The following is a 23,189-nucleotide window of genomic DNA, read 5'->3' as shown; positions in this document are numbered from 1 at the left end:
CTCAGTGTGCATTCCAGGGAAGAGTCCTTAGAGCACAGAGTTCTGCATCATGGATCTGCTCAGGAAGAACCTCAACAAAGACTACTGCATCTCTCTCCTGACCTCCTTTGACAAGGTATATTCCAGAAGGGGATGTATGATGGTCTCTTCACTCACACAGATGCTTTGTCAACAGCATGCGATGGTATACAGAGACCAGGCATGCACAAAGGATCTAAAAGGAGGTAAAAACATTGACTGCAGATGCTGGAAACCAGATTCTGGATTAGTGGTGCTGGAAGAGCACAGCAGTTCAGGCAGCATCCAAGGAGCTTCGAAATCGATGTTTCGGGCAAAAGCCCTTCATCAGGAATAAAAGCTCTATCCAGCAAGCAACCTAAAGTCATTTCTTACTTGTACAAGACTATGTTTACCTATATTTGAGGAATGATGGCTTGATTGATAAACTGAAGCCATCTGTCAACTCTCTTTCTGACCAGCAGAGTCTGACAGGCCACACAGAGGACTCAAATCCATTAGATAGACCTGTCATTAAAGTGGTTATCCCTGTAAAAAAAAATTTGAAATCAGAGACTGTTGGAAGATCTATTATAATGGGTAGAATCACAAACATGGGGAATTGTAGCATTAGGGCTTAATTCTGATCATTGTATGTAAAGGAGACAATGGACAATGTACACGATTACACAATGTGATGCAATATCATGTAATTTTGCACTTTCTTACAGCCTTATGGCAGGGTGAAGCCCCAGTGACATGTTTCTGAAGTACAGTTAATGTTTTCCTTAAACTCGGCAGACTTTGTAAATATGCTTCAGCAGCACAGCATGGTCAAGAATATTACAGAATCCACAATTTTCTAACTTGGAAATTACTGAAGCATTGTTAATACCAAATTAACTTGATGTCACAAAGCTGTAATTTTCTTGTATTCTTAAGTGACTTAAGATGAAAAGATCAAAAGAAATTACAAGCTTTCTAGAGAGAAAAGGCGGAACCTGATCTTATTGTGTGAAAATTTATTGAGAGCTGAAAATGTGTTGCTGGAAAAGTGCAGCAGGTCAGGCAGCATCCAAGGAGCAGGAGAATCGACGTTTCGGGCATGAGCCTTTCTTCAGGAATTTATTTACTCAGCATCAGAAAAGGCAAAATTTCCAAAGCTCAGCAAAAGCGATGAAGCAATGATTTAGCTGCTTTAGAAAAAACACTGAATATTTTATCTCCAAGGCATTGTCAACATTTGTATTGGTTACATTATCATTTCAGGTTAACCAAATTTCAATAAGTATGCTAAGAGTAAAGGTCACCATTCTCATACGTGAACCAATGAGAGACACACCATATATCTGATAGAATATAAAAATGACTGATACCAGAGAAGTAGGAGAGCAGTGAATTCTACGGTCACGACAACAGGTAATTGATCTGAAATCATTTGTCATAAATGTTATCATGTAGCTAAACATATTAATTCTGGGTAACCGGAATGAAAGAGTAATCTAAAATTTTAGGAAGGCATTTAGAATAGAATATTAAAACACAGTTGAAAATTACGTGGCTTTTAGATGACACCTTTATTGCACAGTTAAGTGAATTTTTTTTGCTACTGTCCATCTTTTACCTTTAGAATAGTGCAATCTGTATTAATAAAATATGCATAATATTTAAAATGGTATTGAAACTTAAATTGAAAACAGAGAGACACTGTGAAGTTGAGGACAGCAAATTGATAACATTTATTGAGGGTGCAAGTAAAGGTAAATTGCTGATTGAAAATAAAATTAGAGAATTTATAAGATTCTGTTCAAGTTGTTTGCCATAACAACCATAGCCTATCAATGTTGCATATGAAAGTTATAGAATTGCATATGATCTCAGATACAATCGCATAATTGTGGTTTTTTGCAGTTCTAAAGGAGTTGCTAAATTGTCATTAAATGCTTCAGTAAGTGAGCCTATTTTTACTTTGGCAGTATCTTAAACTTGTGAGATCTGATATGTAAATAAAAATGACTGCAGCTTATGTTTGGTGTGGACATTATTTAAAATTTAAAGTTTACAGTTTGGTATTTTAAAGTGAGGTTGTATTTATTCATGTGTATAATAAATAATTAATCTTATTTTTGACAATCACTTTTTGTATGGTTGGAGTTTCGAAAGTGTGTAGGCACCGTTTATAACATCAAATGGCTTTCTTATATTGTTTGTATTTACATGCCAAAGAACAGCAGGACAATGTAACTCAAACATGACAGATTCCTAGTTCTTACAGCATTTTTTTTAAGAGGCCAAGCACTTTTTGTCAGAGTTGGTTTCCGAATGAAAATCATTTATACATTGGCAAATTGGAGTGCCACAAGGATAAGTTTCAATTATTTATGATCTATATCAATAACTTGCATAAACAACTGAACTGCAGCCATGTTTGTAGGTGATACAAAGAGCAAAGAGATATGAATTGATATGTGATATATACCATGTGGAGTATAATGAGTGGAAAATGAGAGCTTGTCCACTTTGACAGAATAGAAAAGCACTATACCGTTTAAATAGAGAGCGTGCAGAATGATCTGGTGTAGAGAGATTTGTAAATGATTCAGAAAATGTTAGCAGACAGGGGTATAGCAAGTATTTATGAAGGCAAACAGAATGTTGGCTTTTATTACAAGGGGGATGTTGTATAAAATTAAGGAAACTTACTGCAAATATATGGGGCACTGGCAACACCTCACTTGCTGTATGCAGTTTTTCTTCTTGTTGCATTGAAAATAGTTCAGAGATGGTTTACTTGACTGATTCCTGACAAGGTTTTTCTTAAGATGAAAGGCTGAGTAAGTTTTGGCCTACAGAACCATACAGGATGGAAACAGACCCTTCGGTCCAACCAATCCATGCTGACCATAATCCCAAACTAAACATCCCACCTGCCTGCGTTTGGCCCATATCCCTCCAAACATTTCTTATTCAGGTACAGTACTTACTTAAATGTCTTTTAAACATTGTACCTGTACTCATATCCACCACTTTCTTTTGAAGTTCATTCCACACACGAACCACTCTCTGTAAAAAGGTTGCTGCTCATGTCTTTTTTAATCTTCCCCCCTTACCTTAAAAATATACCCCCCATCTTGAAATTCCCCATCCTAGGAAAAAGATACCTGCCATTCACCTTACCTATATCCCTCGTGATTTCATAAACTTCTATAAGTTCACCCCTCAACCTCTTACGCTACAGTGAAAAAAGTCCCAGCCTATCCAGCCTCTCTTTATAACTTAAACTCTCTATTCCCAGTGACATCTTGGTTAATCTCTTCTGAACCCGCTCCAGCTTAATAATATCCTTCCGATATCGGAGCGACCAGAAATGCACAAAGTACTCCAGAAGAGGCCTCATCAACGTCTTGTATAATCTCAACATGATGCCCCAATTTACAGTCAAAGGTCTGAGCAATGAATGAGTACTAAATGCCTTCTTAACCACCCTATCTATATGTGTCACAAACTTCAAAGAATTATGTGCCTGAACCCTGAAGTCTCTTTGTCCTACAACAGTACCCAAGGCTCTACGTTTAATTGTGTAAATCCTCCCCTTGTTCATTTTACCAAAATGCAACACCTCACATTTATCCAAATTAAAATCCATCTGCCACTCTTCAGCCCATTGGCCCAATTGATTGCTTTGTAATCTTAGAAGACCTTATTCACTGTCCACTATAGCATCAATTTTGGTGTCATCCGCAAACGTATGAACCATGCCTTCTATATTCTCATCTAAATTATATATATATTATGACAAATAAAAGTGGAATAATTATTGGAATTTACAGAAATGAGAGGGATCTTACTGAAACATAAAATTCAGAACAGGCTTGAAAGAGTCATGCTGACAAATGTTTCTTCTTATAGGGGAATCTCAAACTGGGAGTACAATTTAAAAATAAGGGCATTTGTATTTAAGATGGAAAAGAGGAGTGTCAGTTGGATTTGGAATTCTCTTCCACGGTGTGGTGGAGGCTGGGTAATTGACTATGTTCAAGGCTGAGTTAGTCAGATTTTTTAAATTGACACAGGAGTCTGGGGTCTTTGGGAGCAAGCAGGAAATGAGGTTAAAGATAAAATCAGGTCAACCATGACTTTATCAAATACAGCAGACTCAGTGCGCGGAATGTGCACCTCCAATTTCTTTTTAACTTATGAGTGACAATCAGATGAACGCGGAATACTTGCCTACCCACTTACTCTGAGAAGGATACAGGAAATAAAAAGAGAAATAACTAAAAATGGAGAGAAAAAAAACTTATGTTAGGTAAATTAATTCTGTTATCATTCTTGAAAGATGCAATTTGATATCAGAAGGATTTGATGATTTCTTCCTTCTCTTGAAATGCTAACCCTACTAAAATGTGCAAAAATAGTGCGTGGATTGAAACATTTTCTGACTGGTATATTTGTTATATTTCTAACTTTAGAAGCCTGAGTTCCATCTTTGTCTGCTATTTATCACATTGTTTCTGATTTTCAGCCTTTGCATACTGTGTTCTATCTTTCTGTTCCAGCTTTCTTCTCTCTTTCTTTTCACAATATATATCTTCCACGTCGCGTCTATCACTTTACATTTTGTTCCACCCTAATCTTCTGCATGATGTCTCCAGTAATTTGGTTTTCCTCCATTTTGTTGAGCCTTTCCATTTTTTTTTCTGTAATGCCTCACAACATGTTCTTCCTGCTGTCAATCCTGCTTTCAAACTATTTATATTGCTCTCTTGATTTGCTGTTTGTTTTTCCTTCTATGTTTTGTTTCTTTTTACTCTGTGTTTATGGCATATTTGTAGATTTTCCTCTTTTAGTGCATTCAGTGCTGAATTTATCTGAGTATTTCTTTCTGGATTAAAAATGCAAGAAATGATTTCTAAACATTGACAAATTGCTGATAAACTTAAATCACCAACGGTGTTAGAATGTGTCCTGATGAAATGTCCTGCCCAAAATATCGACTCTCCTGCTCCTCAGCTGCTGACTCACCTGCTGTGTTATTTCCAGCGCTACACTTTATTGAGTCTGACTCTTCAGTATATGCAGTCCTCACTATCTCCTAGAATGTGTTCGAAACTGATCTGAGACCAGTGGCGTGATAAGAACAGTTCTACATTCAATAAATATTTTGAAGTCACAGCAAATGCGGAAAATAGTTTAGTTTAATATCCACTGTAAAGGTGTATGTTGCGCTATTATAGAGTTACTTCTCGAGCTGGAATGCAATAAATGCATAAACAAGTCTGGATCAAGGTGATAGCTTTGATACAACATGAGAAAGGTCCCATGAAAGCACAGTTTAGATCAAGCATCTGAACATGATTACAAAGAGGCTTTCTATTCATTAACTTGGACTGATATTGAAAACTTGTGGAGACCTCATAAAACTGTGGCTTTTCCAAAGAGAGTAAAGAAAGGAATAAAGAAAAGAAACAAATAAAGAAACAATGGACTCCAGATTTAGAGATGGAAAAAGTATCTAGAATTCTAAAAGAAGCACATTACAATTTCACATCTACTGTATTTTGCTTTCTTTTGCAGGTTGAAAACAAGTGGTCATGCAGATCACATTTCTGAGTGTTTCTGTTGCAACATTCCTACTGGCAATTCCTTGCTATGGAGACAGTTGTATATCGGGAATAAATCATAAGGCAATGCCTAGTCCTGAACCAGACATGAGGGAGTGCAAACTGTATTCGCAATGTAAGTTAAAGTTACTAATCCAAAGCCAAATCAAAATTTTACCAGTTATATGATTTTCTTTTGGGAAATTAAATGTCAAATTTATCACAAAATAAAAAAAAAGATCAATCAACCAGCCAATCTTGGATTCTGTTGAACATCTACCCAATTCTCTCATATTGCCCAAAAGGATAATGGGTTCGTCATTTAGGATTAAGACAAGGGAGGATTCCTTCACTCAGACGGTTGTGAGTCTTTGTAATTCTCAACTTCCAATGTGCGCAGATGCTCCATTGATGAGTTCAGTTCACTGAAAATAATAGTGTTTCAATCAGAAAAGAAGTAAGGAATTGGGCAGGGGAATAAAGTTGAGACAGAAATCCAGTTATGATTATATCAAATGGCAAAGCATACTTGGTTGGACAACACTGCCCACCCTTTCTCTATTTCTTACATAATTCTATTTGTCTACCTGAAAAGTCCCATCAACACATTATTAATCTGTACAATTAAATATAAACTAACTGTATTCCTTCCTTATTTTATGCTTGTGTCTTTGTATCCTGGTCATAAAGACTGTGGCACTTCCCTCCTTGTACTGAGACGCCTTCCATTACATCTCCTTATCCTGAAGACAATGATAAATGCAGATCATCAGTTTGAGGCATCAAACCTGTGTTGAATTCCTCTATACTTATTCATTCAGGGAAGTGCACTTTGCTGGCTGGGCCAGCATTTATTGTCTATCCCTGATTGCCCTTGAGAAAGTGATGGTGATGTAATGTGATGTTTTCTTGGACCACTGCAGTTCATTTATTGTAGGTACAATGTTGGGGAGGGAGTTCAAGGATTTTGATCGAGTCAGTTTGGAGTGATCTTTCATTTTGTATTATTCCTATTTGAAGGAATCAGGCAGATCATGAGCGAAATTCACATACAAAGTTTGTGACCTTCTCAGAAAACATCACTGGTTTTCCTAACTGCGGTTAGGAAATTTGCATCTGCAAATTTTAGAGAAGTCTCATGGACTTATGTTTCCAAGTTATTTACTTGTTTTTCTCTCAACAGCTTCATGTTGCTTTTCTAACTACACTGAACAACTGGCTGTATCCCCAGTCATTAAGGTATATAATACATATTGGAACAGATGTGGTCAACTGAGTTCAAGGTAAGGCAACCAATATCTCATTTAAAAATGTCACAATTCTTAATTTCTTTTGAATAGGATTTGTTTCCTTTGGATAGAACTAATCTAAAATGTGGTCATTGAAGACAATAGCCAGATTTTATGAAACAGGACTAGCAACCTGGAACTCACAAGTTCAAATCCCACTATAGTAAGTCCTGAAAGTGAAAGCTTTAAAAATCTGCTAACTTGTACACCATGAACACTTTAAATGCCAAGGAAAAGTAGGCTATACACCAAGTCCAGGTAAATGGGATTAGTATGGCTTGGTGCTTGTTGGTCAGGAAGACATTGTGGGCCAATGGTCTTGTTTGCATGCTGTATGATTCTATGACTCTACAAAAGCTATAAAAAAGTGGTAAAATTACAATTAATTCATCAACGTTCTTCAGGAATAGGACTAGCCATCACTCACTAGTCTGGCTGATGAGTTACTCCTGTTCCGTACTAACAACAACAACTATTTATAGTTATATAGTCGTTTGAAGATTACAAAATGCCCTTGACAATTTGCTAAAGTCTGATCACATACAAAAGGAAGACAGTGCTGAGAAGGAAAATCTATAAAAGGTGAACAAAACTTGTTTTTTGTTATTATTGAAGTCCGATAGAGTGAATTTCAGAGTTGTGGGGCTTAGGTGGCTGTAAACATGGTCCCCAGTGGTGAAGGGAAGGGACAGAGGAATTCACAGAATATCAGAACCATAAAAAAGGGGAGTTCAACTGTAGTGAAGGACTGCAGGAGGTAACAACAGAGGAGTATAGCCATGAAGAGATTTAAACTCAAGAATGAGAAGGTTATCTATGTTGGTGGCTTGGGACCTAACATAGATAAGGGGTATGGGGAGTGGGAATGGATATAGGTGGTAAGGTTCTCAGCAAGCTGAAGTTTATAGCGATTGAAAAAGGAGAAGTATCCTAGACAACATTGAAATAATTGAGTCTGAAGATGACTCAAGGTGGATGAAGGCTTCAGGGGCAGATGGACAACAGCAGAGGAGAAGATGGTGATGTAATGAATGGACAGTTCTCAGTTCTGAAGAAAAGTCACATCAGACTAGAAACATTTCTCTCTTCTGTGGGAGTACATCTGTTTACTAAGAGTTAATGGGTTGAAATTGTAATCTCATTGGACCAGGCAGTAGTGACCATTGTTCAAGCTGATGTGATCTCTTGTTTTTGTTTTTTTTCACAATGTGATGTTACTACATTTGTAAATTTGTAATCGCATCTTATTTGTTCAGTCCTCTGTAAATCTTGTTACTATTTTGTGACTATGTCTCGCGTGCCCATTGCCTGATCCATCTGCTGAATGGAATGATTTGCATCTGTCCAGATATGTATAAAAGCTGTGTATGTATTGAAACCTTTTGCTTTTCTCAGACTGACAGTTAGGGTATCAATACCTTGCCACCAGTAGGAAGACCAGCTCTTGTACAAGTAAAAGTTACTGTTTGGGGATCCAAGATGGCAGCGACTCAGCAAGTCTGAGTCTATAGTGCTCCTCCCAAGAATTGGGCAAAGTGAGCCACCCGCCTCTACCACACTTACCAAATCATTTAAAATAGTTTTTACTTAATGTAATTAGTTGCTCAGTGCTAAATTTAAACAGTCTAGTCTCCTGTAAAAATGACTAGGGGGAAAGGAGCCTGCAGTTCTCAGCAGGCAGGAGTCCCTCCCCCACCCTCCCCAGCTTCAGCAGAGGCGTCCGCAGCCGCCCCGGGGGACTTACCTACAGTGGTGATCCTTGGGGAAATAATCTCCAAACTTGACGCCTTCATTGAAGAGTCCCGGAGCAGATGGAATTCACACTCGGCTGCACTACAAAAGCACAACCGAGTCATCGAGGAAATCGAGCGCTGAGTCGGAGAGGCGGAGCTAAAGGTTACGACCTCCAAGACCATAGCAGAATCGGCCGTGGATCGGGTCCGGACTCTCGAACAGCAAGTCCGGACCTTAGAGAATCACATTGACGACCTCGAGAATCGAGGTCGTTGAAAAAATATTTGTTTGCTGGGCCTTCCCGAATGGGAAGAAGAAGGCCAGCTTACAGTGATTCTCGAGTAGTGGCTTCCACTGCTGTTAAATCTAGAGGCTGGATCAGGCCAGGTAGGGGTGGAATGGTCCTACCGGGTTGCAGTGTGCGGGCCTGGCTCAAACCAGCGCCCCTGCCCAGTCCTGTTCCGGCTGCAGAGCTACAAGGAGAGGCAGATGCTCTTGGAATCTTCCAGAAATCTTGGGAAAGATCCCCAAACCATGATTTATAAAGGTTCCAAGATTATGTTATTTCAGGACTTTTCCCAGCTTTGGTCCGAAAGAGGAAGGCGTTTGACAAAGCGAAGAAGTGTTGAAGGGACTTAAACATTCAGTACTCCTTGCGCTACCCAGCTACGCTACGCTTAAGCCATGAAGGGTCAGTGTATAACTTCGGATCACCGGAGAAGGCCAAGGAATTTTTGGACTCTCTTAGATAAATTGTAAGAGTTAATTGATGTTGTTTTGCCCTCTCCCCATCCCGGTTTACCCCCTTTTTATTCCTTTCATTACCTTACTGTTTAATATTATCTCCGGGGTATGGGGAGAGGGGTTTATTTATTTATTCTTCACTTAGCGATTTTCTCCCCTATTTTTCTATATATAGGCCAGGGCGTCTAGTTGATGTAGGTGGGGGGGAGGTGGTTACCTTATCCTATTTTATCTCTGTCCTTAGGAGCGGGGTTGTTTTCCCCTGTTAAATTGTATTACTATATTTAATTATTATTTGCTGAGACTGTAATTTTATAGTCATATATGTTCATACATTACCAAATATATCCAGGTGTTGGTGTTGGTGGGGGGGTGGGAGGTAGGGTACTTGTTGTTAATTCTAGCTCAGTAGTATATTTGAATTTTCTTTATCCTATCGTGGGGTGCCTGGGTCAAGGGTGGGACACTGGTTGGGAGCGGTTATGATGGGCTTTTGGAAAGGAAGTGATGCCCCCTGGGAACAAGGGGGAAGATCTCCGTTTAAATACATTTTATATATTTTTATTTAGAAATAGTTTTTTACTATATTGATCTGAGTGTATTAAAGAGCCTTGTGAATTTTATATGCTCTATGCTCGGGATGTTTTGGATAGGGTTTCTTCTCCCGGGGGGTCTCGGACTTGCCCGGTGATTATGGTTAATCAGTTGATTAAATGTTGCACCTGGAATGTCACAGGGAGTAATTCACCAATCAAAAGGAAGAAAATATTATCAAACCTCAAGAAAGAAAGGGTTGATATAGCTCTCCTATAGGAGACACATTTATTGGATAAAGAACACCTGAAATTTCGACAGGGAAGAGATTATTTTCCATTCTCTCTTTCTGTGCAAGGGAAAACATTTTGGTAAACTGGGTGGCTGAGGGCCCTCATAGACTTTCGAATTGGCACAGAATATACTCCCCCTGACTTCCTCACAAATATGGTGCACCAAGGAAACCCGAATTATTCCATAAAATATGGCAGCCCTTCTTGAATTACACAAATACAGATATCTCGGTCATCCGAACAAGGGCCTTTATTTAATTAAGATGGTGAACCTGGCTGGTCCAGGGCCCCTTAGGAGAGGAATCCCGCACGAATACGGGTTTTGTTATGATCTGATGTTAACACATTCCGAGCATGTATATCACTACTAAATTTCTGTGTTATCTATCGGGTTTTTTTCTCTTGAATAATGTAAGAGATTTAATCATACACTCTGGTTAGTTGTAGGTTAGATGAGTAGTTAGTTGAGTTTTGGGTTTTTTTCTCTCAGTATTTCTTTTTTTCTGTTTGATAGATTTTGGTTATTATTTATTTAAGATTTAATTGTATATCAATGTTTATACTTGGAGTTTTGTTTTTAGTTTTCTCCTGTAAATGTGTAAAACATGTTAAATTTTCAAAAGTTATTGTTTGATTTACAAGAATGCGTCTGTGCGATCCGAAAAGAACCCAGTTGCACAATCTTCAATACTTCACAGATGCTGCCAGACCTGTTAAGTTTCTCCATCATTTTCAGGTTTTATATTGTTAATGAAGCTGGAAGTTGGAACATTACAAACAGTCAGGTTCAGATTGAGACAATAGTCAGGGATGGGTTGAATCATTTGCAAGAGTCTGGAGTTTATGGTGTTACCAAATGTTTGCAGTCTGCCCTGTGTTTCAGTGGTTGAGATTGTGGCTCATTAATGGGTGATTATCGGACAGGCAATTTTTCATGCAGAAGCAATGGGGGGATTGAATGAGGTGGTAAAGAGATACGGCTAGGTTTGAACAACATATTAGGAGTTAATATTTAATGCTCCATGGGCAATAATAGATGAGCAATGAACATCCACATCCCAAGAATAAATATTTGAAAGCTACTTGGTTATTGTACTATATTTTAGCAGACGATTAAACAAATTAAATAGGTAAATGTCTGAGCTAAACTTCATACTGAAGAATCACATAGACATGGTCCTTTCTAGACTACAGTAAAACAGATGTTATTTTTACAGTTATGATATTATGCATATATTAATGTGATGATGTTTTATATGCCACAATGTTGCAGTTTAGCGTCATCTTCAGTGATCCATTTAATAAACAGGAAAACATCCTTTGGAGTTGAGAACAATTTTATCACTTGCTTTCAGATTGATACATTTTGGTATTGATGGTGATGTACTTGAAATCGCAACACAATATGATCTGCAGAAATACAGTTCTGGTCAAGCAAGAATCCTCCTTCAAGTACTAGCTATTGATACATTTTTTTTTGAAGGAAGAAACCACATTTATTTAAATATAGATAGCAAAACATGTTTGGAAATGTACTGTAACAAAATCATATTTTTGCTGGATAAGTCATATTTTTAATAAATTAATTTAGGGGAGTAGGCTTGCATTTATTTCACATCCCTAGTTGCTGTTGAGAAGGTGGCAATGAGCTGCCTTCTTGAACCATTTCAGTCCATTTATTACTATAATGATACAAATAAGGTGAAATTGTTCTCTCTGAGAGCAGGTCATCACAGGATCATTGATGTCCACAGCATAGAAAAAGGCCCTTAAGCCCATCGAATCTGAGCCAGTCAAAAACAGCCAGTCAACACGTTACTATTATAATCCCATTTTCCACCACTTGGCCTAGATCCTTGTATGCAATGGCATGTTAAGAGTCAACTCTTCTTTGGTAAGATGATGAGAGTAAAAATTGAACAAAGTTGTAATAAATTGTAAGAAATATGGTAAGGTTATTACTGATTAACTGATGTAATTCATTACTCTAGCTGTGAGGAGTATATGAAGAAAATAGATTGTTTCTACCATTGCTCACCTCATGCCTTCAACTGGATCAATCGCAATAATTCCTATTCAATTCTTGCAGCTCCAGTCTGTCAGAGCTTTTGTGATGACTGGTAAGATTTTTTGTAACATTCTTTTCTCTTGAAGTAATTCCAGTTTTTATTGCATTTTATCTTTTACTAACGTGAAACACTGGTATTCAGTTAGCCAGTAAAACATTTTTCTGCAATACTAATCCATTACAGTAGTGAGAGATGGTATACTGAGAGGTGATGATTTTTGGATGAGACATTAATCTGAAGTCCCACCTGTTGCTTGGGTGAATCTAAAAGAACATGTCATGCCATTTTGAAGAAGAGTAGTGAATTCAAAGTTTGTGAGAAGATTCATAGCTCGGGTGCTTCTTGTGGTTCTGTTCGCCGAGCTGGGAATTTGTGTTGCAGACGTTTCGTCCCCTGTCTAGGTGACATCCTCAGTGCTTGGGAGCCTCCAGAGGAAAGATCACAGAAGCGCTTCACAGGAGGCTCCCAAGCACTGAGGGTGGCACCTAGACAGGGGACGAAACGACTGCAACACAAATTGCCAGCTCGGCGAACAGAACCACAACAAAGAGTAGTGAGTCTCCCATGTACCTGGCCAAAAACTTATCTTTCAATCAACATTACAAAAAGAAACAGATTTTCTGGTCATTATGATAATGATGTTCCATGGATGTTTGCTGGATACATATTGGCTACTGCATTTCTTCTATTTATTAGCACATTGCCTGTACTTCAATAATACCAAGTCGGCTGTGAGATATTTTGTGGTATATTAAATCAAGCTTTTATTTTTCCAATAACACCTAATGTAAAATATATATAACAGTAATATGGTTTGACTGAGGAAATGGTAAATATTGCAATCTTTTAAATGTTATATTCTTTAGTGAATCTTGTATCCAAAGTGAAAGGTATTTGTTCTGTTTTAAAAGTAATGACAAAAGTACTCCATTAACAAAGCCAATATGTTTTATTCAGGTCACTTAAAAAAAAGTGGGTTTGTGGAGAAATCAAGCAAGTGGACAATAATCCTGGTTGGATGGTAACTGACCTGTGCAACAAGGTCCAGTTTTTCAGTGGTAGTGAAATCAGATATTAATGAATAAACTTTTCTCTATAGGTTTGCAGCTTGCAGAAATGACCTGACCTGTGCCAGAAATTGGATTTCTGATTGGGAATGGGATGATCATGGAAATAACTGCAGAAATGAATGTATCCCATACCATCAGGTAAGAACAAGAGAACCACATTTTAATGTACAGTTGGTGGACTTGACATACAGATTTGGGAATGCAGGTAATGTAATAAGCACATTTTGGCTTTGTAACTATACTGTAAGTAATAGCACTCCTACGGTTAGAAGGCAAGTGTCTTATAAGTCAATTTGACTTATAGAGTCATAGAGATGTACAGCATGGAAAAGGACCCTTCAGTCCAACTCGTCCACACTGACCAGATATCCTACCTAATCTAGTCCCATTTGCCAGCACTTGGCCCATACCCCTCTAAACCTTTCCTATTCATATACCCATCCAGATGCCTTTTAGATGTTGTAATTATACCAGCCTCCACCACTTCCCTGGCATCTCATTCCATACACGCACTACCGTTTGCGTGAAAAAGTTGCCCCTTAGATCCCTTTTAAATTTTTCCCCTGTCACCTTAAATCTATGCCCTCTAGTTCTGGACTTTCCCACCCCAGGAATAAGACCTTGTCTATTTACCCTATCCATACCCCTCATGATTTTATAAACCTTTATAAGGTTACCCCTCAGGCTCTGACACTCCAGGGAAAACAGTCCCAGCCTGTTCAGCCTCTCCCTATAGCTCAAATACTCCAACCCTGGCAACATCCTTGCTAATCTTTTCTCACCCTTTTAAGTTTCACAACATCCTTCCAATAGGAAGGAGACCAGAATTGCACGCAATATTCTAACAGTGGCCTAACAAATATCCTGTGCAGCCGCAACATGACCTCCCAACTCCTATAATCAATGCTCTGACCAATAAAGGAAAGCATACTAAACACCTTCTTCACCACCCTATCTACCTGCAAATCTATTCTCAAGGAACTATGAACCTGTACTCCAAGGTCTCTTTGTTCAGCAATACTCCCTAGGACCTTACCATTAAGTGTATAAGTCCTGCTCTGATTTACTTTTCCAAAATGCAGCACCTCACATTCTTCTAAATTAAAATCCATCTGCCAATCCTCGGCCCATTAGCCAATCTGTCAAATCCTGTTGTACCCTGAGGTAACCTTCTTCACTGTCCACGACACCTCCAATTTTGGTGTCATCAGCAAACTTACTAACTATACCTCCTATGTTCATATCCAAATTATTTATATAAATGATGTAAAGTAGTGGACCCAGCACTGATCCTTGTGGCACACCACTGGTCATTTGAAAATTATGTTCAGAGCATCCGTTTTCTCCCCACTCTCCATTAATAGCCTTCCTTCGACAGATCTCCTTTTAATTTTATATGTGTGCCCCCAATTAAAACTTTTACTGCTGTTCTATATTTGTCCTTTTCCATAATGATTCTAAATCTAGCAGTGCTACGGTCACTATCTCCAAAGCGGTCACCCATTGCTACATCCACTTGCTTGACTTCATTTCCTAAGACTAAATTTAGAATTGCACTCCCTCTCAACAATACAAGTTTGTTACCTTCTGGCTAAGACATGTGGAAGGCTTACCCTCTGTGCTTTTCAAAACTTTTGTATCCTAGTTGATATTAAGATAACTGAAGACCCCAACTGTTATTGTCCTGTTGTTTTTGCACCAGATGTGTGTCTATATGTTTATTTGTAGATGTCTGTGTCCCCCAAAATCCACACCCCAAATCTTTGGGGCTCTAGACTGCATTCCTGGCAGTGTACTGCCCCCCTTTATGATTTCTAAGCTTGCCCCACATTGCCTCATCTGATGATCCCACCTCACAGTTGTAATTAACTCCGTAACAGGAATTAACTCCCTTACCAATAATGCTACGCCCCCACCTTTTAACTTCCCTTTAAAACCTCCTATATCAGTGAAAAGGTTAAAGCACTCGCAACAAACGTCAGCCAGGAATAAGTGGATGATGCAGCACAGCTCCCTCCAGAGGACCAAACATCACAGAAGCTGGTCTACAGTCAATTTGATTCACTCCACATGATATCAAAAAATGGCTCAGGGAATTCAACACTCTAAAGGCCACGGGCCTTGACTACTGTCTGGCAATGGTACTGAAGACTTCTGCTCAGAACTTGCTACATCCAGTCAAGCTGTTCCTGTACAGCTTCAAGGTGGCATTTACTTGACAATGTGGAAAATTTCCCATGTATGTCCTGCTCATTAAAAGCAGGACAAATCCCATCTTCAAGGTAGAGTCCTCGGCCCAACATCTTCATGAATGACATTCCTTCAATCATAAAGTCAAAAGTGGGAATGTTCAACACCATTCACATCTCCTCAGATTCCGACGCAGTCAGAGACCAAATGCACTCAATTCTCCTACTTCTCCAGTAGCATACATGACCTTGCTAAAGGACTGTCTCCACATATATTCAACCATGAGCAGTATACTCTTCCTTCTTCTTGAGGTATTTGCCTGAAGGAGAAAGTGAGGACTGCAGATGCTGGAGATCAGAGCTGAAAATGTGTTGCTGGAAAAGCGCAGCAGGTCAGGCAGCATCCAAGGAGCAGGAGAATCGACGTTTCGGGCATGAGCCCTTCTTCAGGAATTCCTTGGATGCTGCCTGACCTACTGCGCTTTTCCAGCAACACATTTTCAGTATTTGCCTGAAGGCAGATCATTGGTGATTATTCACCAAAACATAGCAAACTACCATGATATGTTTTCCTACGGGCAGGGCATGAAGGCAGGTCCTGAATTTGCGTTCGCTGGAACAGGGATTGCATGGATAGGGTGAATAGCCAAAGTGTTTTCCCGACGTGGGGGTATCCAAACCCAGAGGGTATAGGCTTAGGGTGAGAGGGGAAAAATTAAAAGGGACCTAAGGGGCAACTTTTTGACGCAGACGTGATCCGTGTATGGAATGAGCTGCCAGAGGGAGTGGTGGAGGCTGGTACAATTACAACATTTAAAAGGCATCTGAATGGGCATATGAATAGGAAAGGAGGGCCAGATGCTGACAAATGGGACCAGTTTTATTTTGGACATCTGGTTGGCATGAATGAGCTGGATGGAATGGTCTATTCCATGTTGAACAGCTCTATGACTCTCATGTGTTGGCAATAATCACACTGACATGCTAGCTGTCTAACCAACTAAAATAATCCTGTACTCTTCTAAGAAAATAGCAAAAAACACAGAGGTACAGCTATACATTAGATTGATGACTATAACTGCATTCTGTTCTTGTTTCTCCAAGGATTTAAAGACTCTATGATTTGACTAAACTTGGGTGGAAATAATAAATTTGATTGTAGATCTGACAGCTATATCTTTACTCTGTAGGTGCAAAAATTATCACTGTAGAAATGAGCATGTCTGTCTGCCACATTATTCAGTATGATTCATTTTCTTGGCATTACAGTAGTGCCTTGACTTACAAACTTAGTCCGTTCCGGGACCCGGTTCGCGAACCAAAAAGTTCGTGAACTGAATCAATTTTTCCCATTGTTCGGATAGCGTAAGAATGCTTGGACGATTGTTCACAACACATGCGCCAAAGACGAACTGAATGAGATCACGCGGGGCCCGAGAGCTTTTGCGTTCAACAAGCACGTAGCAAAGCAGAACCTTCGTACCTTCGTTCGTTCCTTGAATTTCGTACATACGTTGAAGCAAAACTTTATGTACAATCCTGTTCGTAAACCGATTTGTACATGAACAGGGTTGTTCGTATGTCGAGGCGCTACTGTATTTATATTGCCTGTTGTATAAAGTAGACATGTAACAACTGTGAGTTACAAATGATTGATATAAGTTCAAAACATCTGGTCCAGGACATTGCATGGGCCAGATGGCTATAGAATATGTAAAATATGGACAAAACTGGCCTCTTTACCAGGATTTATCTTTCACAATGTAACAAACAGATATCTCAACTTGACATTCTTGCAGAGCACTTTTTTTTACTTGCATCAGGTATCAGAGCTCACACAAGGCAGAATATTAGCTCCTGCAGCAGGAATTTAATATTCTGAACTGAATCCAAATATCTCTGTATAACTGTATACATGCCTTTAAAACTGCTCTGAGGCAGAATCCAATCTAGAATCTATCAATATTGCAGTTGCCTCCAGGTGCACTCACCAAATTATTCCCAGTTACACACAGCAAAGTATTAAGTCATCAAGAACTTGCAAAGTACAGCAAATGCTGGCAATCTGAATTAATACAAAAATGCGGAAAAACTCAACAGGTCAGGCAACATCTTCAGAGAAAACCAGTACATTTCGTCACAAAATTGTAATAACACAAATGCTGCCTCACCTGTTGATATTTTCATTTTATGTCAACAATTTCGTAACGTTTTTGTATATTGATCTGAAAATGTGAAATCACTGCCCTCATCAATGTTTTTAAATACAGCAAAGGAACACATTCAAGGCTATAATTCAGGGATCCTGCAGTTGCACCAATATCATAAGCTTTTGACAGCATAGAAGGGGGTCCTTAATCCCATTGTGTCTGCACAATCCATCAATGATCCATCTATTCTGATCCTATTTTCCAGCACTGGACTGTAGCCTTGTATGTTACAGCATTTCAATTGTTCACCCAAGTAGTTGTTAAATGTCTTCAGAGCTCCTTACCCTACCACCCTTTAAGCAGTGAGTTCCAGCTAACCAAAACCTTCTGGGTGAAAAACCTTTTCCTCAAATCCCCTCTGAACTTCCTGCTCTTCACCTGCGGAATCCTTCAGGGTTACTTTGTGCTGCACATGAACACAGTTTAAAGGAACAAGTTACAAGAATTACAAACGTGTATTAAAGCCAACAAGCCAATTTGTGGAATCTCATTGTTCAAATGTATTTAGAGCCAGTAATAAGCCTCATTACTGTCTCACCTCATGTCTAATAGCTATGTCTAATAATCATTCATTAATTTTAAAGGTGGCTAACATGTATTCACATCCATTATCTTGGACAGTGAAGTGGTTCATTTTCATAGAGAGAATATGGAGAGGAAAAAATAAATAAAGTGCACAATTTGAAATGGGGTACAGGAGGAGCAGAGAGACATAGAGATATATTTCCATCATTAAAATGACAGTTGGTTGAGAAAGCAACAAATAAAGCTAACAGCATTCTGAGATATAGAGTATCAAAGTAACAAACTTACATTAAATTTGTATAGAAAGTTGTTTCAGCCTCACCTGAAATACTGTGTTCAGTTCTGCACATTACACTTTAAGAAGGATGTGAAGACATCAGAAAATGGAAAAAAGATTCTAGGGAATGGTGTGTTTTTAAATTAGAGAAGTTAGAAATGTCTTTCTCAGAGAAGACAAGATTGAGAAGAAATTTGATAGTGGTGTACAAAATCATGTGGGATCTGGACAGAGTAAATGAGGTAAAATCATTGGGTCTGGACGGAGTAGATGAGGTAAAACTGTTCCTATTGGTGAAAGTATTGAGATCAAGGAGACACAATAATTGTGGTTGGCAAAAGAACCAGTAGCAACATGGGGAAAAGCTTTTTCATGCAGCAATAATCTGGAAAACACTGCCTGAGAATGTGGTGAAGATGGGATCATGTGAGGCATTTGAAAGGTTATCTGAAAAGGAAGAATGTACTGGGCTATGGGGAGAAGCCAAAGAAGTGACACAAGGTAAATTTTCCTTCAGAGAGACAGCATAAACATGATGGACCCAGTGGCCTCCTGTGCTGTAACCATTCAGTAATAATCACACGGACACGGCCAGGAGCTGGAGTGTAAAATGGATGACATCAATTTTAGTAACTAGGAGTATTATCAATGTATAGCAATCCACAACAATACCAAAGATCCTTGAGGCAAGAATAAATTAAATAAAATTTTGCTTTGATTGTTTGTCTGTTATGGTGACTTCCTTTCAGTGAAATAAAGCAGTTTATTGCTCAATATCTGCCCTTATCTCATCCACCATATCTCTGTGTACCTGAAAGCATTTGAGTCATTCATTTCGTTGTTCTTCTGGAATTTTCATACACAATCACGACTGTTTGTCTATACAGAACACTACAATTGTATTTCAAAGTAACTGCACAGTATTTTGGAGCATTTCTGAAATACAGTCAGGCATTACAAAAATGAAACTGTTTAATTGTATCTTTTCTGTTTTTGATAAGAAATTAAACATTAATTACATTTGGCTTTATGTTATGTTTCCTTGAGGCTGAGCTTAGAAAGTGCCAGATCTGATGATCACTGGGATTTTATATTGACTTCCAAAGTACATTTGGAACTGCTTGTAGCTGTGCCTTCTCTGCAGTCTAATCACATTCAACCAAGAGATAGGTTTCACATCACAAGAGAGGCTGGGAACTTTGCTCCAATACCATAGTTTGATTGTCTTGTGATAATGGAGAGCAGCAGACAGCAGTTATAAGCATTACCAGCTCAGGAAAAAGGGAGAGAGACTGGCAGTTTCCATGTATCAAGAACTTAAATTTGAATTGGCTCAGGTAGGGCACCCAGGATTATGGTAACCCCTTATCCTGAACTTCTGGAAGTTTCAATTCCAGCCTTCACGATAAAAAGTTAAAACATTTCTCACCAATAGCAATCATTATTCCATTATTGTACATAACAGTGTTTAACTTGTTTCAAGAAAACGTTTCCTTTAAATCTCTGATCAGCAGATTGAAAATTTGACCCTGTTTTTGGTCCAAACACTGCTTAGGGTCAATCTTCACCACTGCGGAATATATTTGAAGATATGATAACCATCTATTTGTGAATTCTTTTCTGCAGATGTACAAGAATGGAAAGGACCTCTGTAATAATATGTGGGGTGCGACATTCAATGTGACTTCATATCCATGTCATTGTCTAATGATGGATGATGATGACGGTGATATGATCCAACAAATGATCCTCAGTAGAGGAACACCAGCTCCAGGTGAAATGCATACAGAACTTGCGCAAGTACCTTTCTGTCAGCGAAGGCTCAAAAATCTGAAGGAAAGGCAAGGTGTGAAAAAGGAGGAAAAAGGGACACAATAGTGTAACTACTTAACAAAAATGTTATGATTAAACTTCTCTCAATTTATTAAACTATTTACATTTTCCGTTTTAAATGTCGTGGCCATGATCATTTGACTTGGATGGATCAAGTCGGTGTTAAGTATGGGCTGTAATGTATCCCAATTGTACAAATTCTCCCGAGCTTATTCTGACATCCATTGCTTTGGGCTCTTCTTACCATTTTTATTCCTAGTATGTTTCTCAGGAATGGACCAGAAAAGAATGGCACAATTCCTGAATCCCGTTTCATAAATTATTTTCATCTTCCTTGCTTGGTCTTTTTACACAATTTTTCAAGTGGCTTATTCCCAGACAATGAACAAAGGACAAAGAAAATTTACAGCCCAGGAACAGGTCATTCGGCCCTCCAAGCCTGCGTCCCGATCCAAATCCACTGTCTAAACCTGTCACCCAATTCCTAAGCATCTGTATCCCTCTGCTCCCCACCTACTCATGCATCTGTCCAGACACATCTTAAATGAATCTACTGTGCCTGCCTTTACTACCTCTGTTGGCAACATGTTACAGGCACCTACCGCCCTATGTGAAAAGTACTTGCCACATATATTCCCCTTAAACGTTTCACCTTTCACCTTGAAAGCATGACCTCTCGTTATTGAATCCTACACCCTGGGAAAAATCTTATCTCTACCATGTCTATACCCTTCATGATTTTGTAGACTTCAACCAGGTCCCCCCTCAATCTCCTTTTTTCTAATGAAAACAATCCTAATCTACTCAACCTCTCTTCATAGCTTGCACCTTCCACACCATGCAACATCCTCATAAACCTTCTCTACACCCCCTCCAAAGCATCGACATTATTTTGGTAATGTGACGACCAGAACTGTACACAGTATTCTAAATGCAGCCGAACCAAAGCCTTGTATGATTTTAACATGATCTGCCAGCTCTTCTACTCAATACCCCGTCCGATGAAGGCAAACGTACCATATGCCTTCTTGACCACTCTATCCACCTATGCAGCCACCTTCAGGGTACAATGGACCTGAACGCCCAGATCTCTCTGTTCATCAACTTTTCCCAAAGCTCTTCCGTTTACTGTGTAGTTCACTCTAGAATTAGACTTCCCAAAATGCATCACCTCACATTTGCCTGGATTGAACTCCATCTGCCAATTCTCCACTCAACTCTCCAGTCTTCCTGTATTCTTTGACAGTCCCCTATGATTTCTGGTACTCCACCAATCTTCGTGTCATCTGCAAACTTACTGATCAGACCACCAATGCCCTCTTCCAGATCATTTATGTATATTATAAACAACAGTGGCCCCAGCACTGATCCCTGTGGAACACCACTGGTCATCTTTCTCTATTTCGAGAAACTCCCTTCGACTACTACTCTCTGTCTCCTGTTGCTCAACCAGTTCTTTATCCACCTGGTTAGAACACCCTGCACACCATGTGTCTTCACTTTCTCTATTAGTTTAGATTTAGTCATTAATTTGTTTTTGCCAGTTTATCAATGATGCCCTATATTTTTCCAAAGCCTACTAATGATATTCATGTAAGGAGCATTGTCTGCTGTATAAACATGAGAAAAAGGATATAATCTATTTCGTGCCAAAGAGAACAATTTGACATTTTAGGTTAATTCATGCAAATATAGAGATGCTGATTCTGAATCCCCTGAAAGGTTTGAAGCCTGGAAGTACAACTGAATGTCTATCTGAATGATCATGTATGTTGCTACCAGCTGCTCAGGTTCTCCACACTGATTTGGAAAAATAAACATTGGAAGCAATCAATTATATTAGGACATCAAGGATTTTTAAGCTATGTTTCAGTTTTTAAAATAAATTATGTAATAAAGTCAACAGATCAAGCCATCTCATCTGAGTAAGGATGTTAGCTGTGATGAAAGTTAGTTCTGCATGAGGATTTACAGAGTACTATCAATGTTCATCAAATGAACTCTGTGAGCTAATGAGTGAAATAGTTCAAGGACATCTAATTACAAACTTAACGAGGTTTATAATTCTCAGATCAAATCTCATTGTCTGGATACTTTTGTTTAATTTTATGCCTGTCCAATGAGATCCTTTCCGGTATGCTTTATTTTGTTTAGAATTATGCTATTTGTACCTTCCTTTCAGTTACAGCACTGCAAAGAACCAACTCCACTGCTGCTGATCAGGGATATACTTACAGAAAAAAGCTTAATATTTTGAACAGCCAAATGTATAACAAATTTGTCAAATAAAGAATACAAATAAATATTTTTTGAAAATCATTCCCATCATCTTTTTGATGTTTAAATTTTCATTTTCAGTGTAGGTTTGAGACATTGCCACTATTTTATTTCCAAATAATTAAATTCCACAATGAATCAGGAAATTTCACCTCACTATCATCTTGGGAGAAATGTTACACCTGATTTTCACTCCAGGGAAGCATGTGCACATAACAGCATCTGAGATATTGAAAGGGACTGCTGAGGGTATTTTCACTATGGTGATGGAAAAGCACAGGAGGTCAGACAGCATCCAAGGAGCAAGACAGTCGATGTTTCAGGCATAAGTGAAACATCAATTCTCCTGCTCCTTGGATGCTGCCTGACCTGCTGTGCTTTTCCACTCATTAATTATGTTGCTAAACTGCTTCCATTAAACTGGGTTTATGGTGTAAGACGTGTTTCAAACAGGTATTGTTTATAGTGCCATCATTCACTGAAGGAATTTTTAAAATTCATTTGTGGATCTTGAGCGTCGCTGGCTGACCACCCCTATTTGCCTT

The 23,189-nt window shown here is 38.7% G+C and overlaps 1 protein-coding gene across 1 annotated transcript; it reads left to right on the top strand.

Annotated features, from left to right (window-relative positions):
• The first annotated feature begins 1,326 nt into the window (after positions 1-1,326).
• Positions 1,327-22,686, top strand: LOC122554315 (riboflavin-binding protein-like). The gene is made up of 7 exons (XM_043699145.1): positions 1,327-1,416; positions 5,575-5,736; positions 6,784-6,883; positions 12,186-12,314; positions 13,363-13,471; positions 20,161-20,413; positions 22,550-22,686. The coding sequence occupies exons 2-6, from the start codon at positions 5,592-5,594 to the stop codon at positions 20,410-20,412; spliced, it is 735 nt and encodes a 244-aa protein (XP_043555080.1). The 5' UTR covers positions 1,327-1,416; positions 5,575-5,591; the 3' UTR covers position 20,413; positions 22,550-22,686.
• Positions 22,687-23,189: the final 503 nt, after the last annotated feature.

This window comes from Chiloscyllium plagiosum, chromosome 11, assembly GCF_004010195.1.
Source record: "Chiloscyllium plagiosum isolate BGI_BamShark_2017 chromosome 11, ASM401019v2, whole genome shotgun sequence".
Classification (NCBI taxonomy): domain Eukaryota; kingdom Metazoa; phylum Chordata; class Chondrichthyes; order Orectolobiformes; family Hemiscylliidae; genus Chiloscyllium; species Chiloscyllium plagiosum.
Note: the sequence above shows the minus strand (reverse complement) of the source record. Positions and strands in the feature narration are given on the sequence as shown.